The sequence below is a fragment of the Cannabis sativa genome, chromosome 8, assembly GCF_029168945.1.
Source record: "Cannabis sativa cultivar Pink pepper isolate KNU-18-1 chromosome 8, ASM2916894v1, whole genome shotgun sequence".
Lineage (NCBI taxonomy): Eukaryota > Viridiplantae > Streptophyta > Magnoliopsida > Rosales > Cannabaceae > Cannabis > Cannabis sativa.
This window is the reverse complement of record NC_083608.1, coordinates 42,287,232-42,291,255: the sequence shown is the minus strand read 5'-3', so window position 1 is coordinate 42,291,255 and position 4,024 is coordinate 42,287,232. Positions and strand designations below refer to the sequence as shown.

At 31.8% G+C, this 4,024-nt stretch overlaps 1 protein-coding gene across 1 annotated transcript; it reads left to right on the top strand.

Annotated features, from left to right (window-relative positions):
- Positions 1-930: 930 nt before the first annotated feature.
- LOC115700277 (coumaroyl-CoA:anthocyanidin 3-O-glucoside-6''-O-coumaroyltransferase 2) lies at positions 931-2,619 on the top strand. Its single transcript, XM_061102987.1, has one exon. The coding sequence runs from the start codon at positions 1,065-1,067 to the stop codon at positions 2,496-2,498; it is 1,434 nt and encodes a 477-aa protein (XP_060958970.1). The 5' UTR covers positions 931-1,064; the 3' UTR covers positions 2,499-2,619.
- Positions 2,620-4,024: the final 1,405 nt, after the last annotated feature.

Below are 4,024 nucleotides of genomic sequence, written 5' to 3'. Positions count from 1 at the left end.
AATAATTAATTAAATATTCAACAAGACCTCTTTTAGCAATTAATATTTATATTTAAATCCTTACTTGAATTATTTTAATAATTAAGCCCTTTAATTATAATATTTACAATAAAATTTATTTTTTTTACAAAAATTTAACTTCTTTTGACACAAATTAAAATGCTCTTCTTATAATAAATTTTTAAATAATTAATTATTTTTAAATGATATTTAATTATTTTGTTACAAAAATATGAACTAAGTATGAGGCCTCAAGCTAATCAATCGATAACAAGTGCAGACATTTTTTTTCTAAAAAATCCTGCAACTTATTTCATTTTTTACTTTTTAAATATTTAAATAAAAAAATAATTAATTAAGTGAAATAATTTAAAATTAAGATTACAAGTATAATAAATTTTAAATTATGAAATTATATGTGTATAATTTTAAATTATAAAAAGTTTTGCTATAAAATTTTAAATAATTTAAGTATAAAAAAATAAATTGTTAAAAGATCCTTATATAGTAATAAATTGCAAAAAATTAATTAATAATTATAATTAATTTAATTCTAAAATATAATTAATCTTAATTAAAATTTTATAAGGAAATAAATGATTAGGTTATTTTCAGGTTACAAGTTATTTATTATTTATTTTTATTTAATTTTCAAATTAATCACAACCATTTAATAGTAATCCAATGGCTTAAAAAAATGTAACCATGATGATTACAATAAAAATGTAACCATTGAAACCTCTTCCAAAAATATATAAATATAAATGATATAATTAGATGGGTTTAGTTTGGTTAATGTCTCATCCAACAATCCACATCTAATCGAATTATATTTAGATATCCAATCAATTGGATTGGATGGATGGATTAAAATTAGATTAGGTATATACTTATCTTATAAATTAGATGGTGTTATTAGACGTTAAATAAAAAAAACATAATTTATTTCAACTTGTATAAATTAAACTTTTTTAAATATCTCCCATCCCCCAAAGTGGGCGTTGTTTATTACTAGTAATAATAAAAATAAGAGTATTGGCATTGACAAAGCAAATAATATTTGAATGATTATGGTTCCGCCGCTACAGCATGGCTCAGTCAAACTCCTTGAGCAAAGTCAGTTGTCACCACCGCCAGGTTCAGTCGCCACAACATCTCTTCCTCTCACCTTCTTCGACATCTCATGGCTCCTTTGCCGCCACATGCAGCGCCTCAACTTCTACCAACTCTCTACCTCAACCCAAAACTTCATACATCACCATCTTCCCATTCTCAAGCTCTCTCTCTCCCTCACTCTCCGCCACTTCTTTCCCTTCGCCGGTAATCTTATTTCCCCTCCGTCACCGGCCCATCCCCATATACTCTTCACGGGCTGCGATTCCGTAACTTTATCAGTCTACGAATCCGAAGCCAATTGCCAACGTCTCTTCGCTCATGGTCCACGCGCCGCCGAAGAACTTCACCCTTTTATCCCCAACTTGCCACCGGCGCGTAAAGAAGGCGAAACGAGAGTCTTGCCGCTCATGGCTCTACAAGTTACCATCTTCCCCGAATCTGGAATCTGCATAGGCGTTAGATTTAGCCACGTGGCTGCTGATGGGAGAGCTTTTAACCATTTCATGAAATCCTGGGCGTCCATTTGTAAGAAGAGTACTGGAGACTCTGGGTCAATTCCACTTGGCCTAGACGAGTCTCGAGATGCGATACCGAGTCATGATAGGGCTGGGATTGAAGACCCAAATGGGTTAAAGTCTATTTTCTTGGACGAGTGGTGGACCTTGGCGTCGACGTGGGACGAGGATGCGGGTCCACCTGGTCATTCTCTTGAACATAAGGTTCGTGCCACGTTTGTATTGAGCCAAGCTCAGATTGAGAGGCTCAAAGCTTGGACCACAGATCAAGTCTCAAACGACAGCGACTCGACGTCGTTTCGTGCGTCCTCGTTTGTCCTAACCTGTGCATTGATATGGGTTTGTTTGATCAAATCAGAAGAGAGCGACATAAAAAACGACAATGATCTTCTATATTTCATTTTCGTAGCTGACTGTCGAAACCGGCTCTCAAAGTGTCCAATCCCAGATAATTATTTTGGAAATTGTTTATCGATTTGCTTTGTGCGGCTTACTAGGAAGGAACTAACGGGAGAAAATGGAATGGTGGAGGCCATGAAAGTGATTGGAAAGAGAATTGGGGAGCTGGAGAAGAATGGGCCTTTGGAAGGAGCAGAGAAGTGGATGGTGAAGTGGAAAGAAGTGGCGGAACGATGGAAACATGTTACGGTGGCTGGGTCACCGAGACTGGGTGCTTATGATCCAGATTTTGGGTGGGGGAAACCCAAAAAAGTTGAATTTGTTCAGATTGATCGTTCGGTTGCTTTTTCTGTAGCTGAAAATGGAAACGAGGAAGGTGGGGTTGAGGTTGGTGTGGCGTTGACTAGTGCCCAGATGAGTTGTTTCAAATCGCTCTTTGAACGTAATTTGAAAGCATGGTCCAAATAGAATAATATATGCATGTGTATGTGTTGAATAAAACAAAATATGATTTATAATACATTACACTAAAATGTTAACCCTAGCTTGGCTTCTGCAAACTCATCACTTTTGGATCTCTCCTAATTTTTTTTTATTATTTTCTTTTATTTTATGGGGCAAACTAGACTGGGTATGGATTACATATTTGTAGAGATACTAGTATACTTTATATATTTATAATTTTTGTTACTTATTCTTTTTTGTTATTTGTACATATGTTTTAGGGTATGACTATTTTTTACTTTTTTAGATGACTGATGTTTTATAATTATTTTTTTAAAACAAAGATGTTAGTATTACTTAAAAAAAAGTATACTTTCTTTTTTTTTTAAAAAAAAAAAAAATAGATTTGTAATCATGTATACCTAAGGAAGTAACTTAGATAAGCAATTATTTAGCTGTCCTGGAAGAAGTTCAGCAAAAGTTGTTCAAGGAGTTGAACTCATTGGTTCAAGTTTGTGAACCAGAACTAATCAAAAAAAAAAAAAAGTTTGTGAACCAGAAGATTAGTTTTCTTTCTTTTGTTGTCTTTTCCTTAAGTTATGTTGGATTCTTGTTGAACTATGTTTTTTTTTTTTTAATCTTTGACCCTTATAAAAAGGAGAGTAATATTTTAATTGTTTGGTTTGTATACTAACTGCTGACCATTTTTTAAGTGGGCTTTGAGTTTGATTTATGTAGTATTAAACTTTTGTTAAAAACGCTTGAATCAAAAAAAAAAAAAAAAAAAAAAAAAAAAAAAGTTAGTATTTTATTTTGTGTTAATGTTGTTTTTTAGGAGAATTTGTTTTTGTGTTTTTTGCTTATTTTGTTATACAGGTACTTGAAAATAAAAAGTATTTTAATTGTCTAAAGTGTTGAAAGGGGAAATTATAAAGTCTTTTTTTTTTTTTTTTGCAATTTACTTGTCAAAATAATATTTAATTTATTTTATATATTTAATATGTATTAAATATTGTTTTCTTGTGTGTAATTTCGATTTTATAATTATAGTATATCCTTTGAGAAGGAATTCTCTTTAATAAATGTGTGAATAAATGGTTTATACATGGTATAATTGATTCTAATTAATGGGAGTTGATATTTTCAATTTTTCTATGAATATAGTAGATTTTATAATCCTTTTATGCAGGAAATAAAGGCAAAATCGTGATCTTGGCTTCATATGGAAAGTATGTTGATTCTGTCTGAGTTGTCAATGCAGATTTTTCGATGCAAAGCAGGGTTTATTTTAAGAAAATTTTGTATAGTTATAAAATCGTGTTTGTGGCCGTCTTTAGGGTTTCTAGGTATTATAAATAGGACCTAAAGACACTACAAGAAATGTCACTTTTGCCAGCATATTTTTGTGCTGGAAAAAGTTGGTATTGTGCTGGTAAAATAGAATTTACTTATGATGTGTTGGTAAAAAGGGGTTGGCAAATCAATGTTGGTATTAGAACTTTTGCCAGCATAAAATGAAAAGCGCTGGCAAAAATAACTTTTCCCAGTGC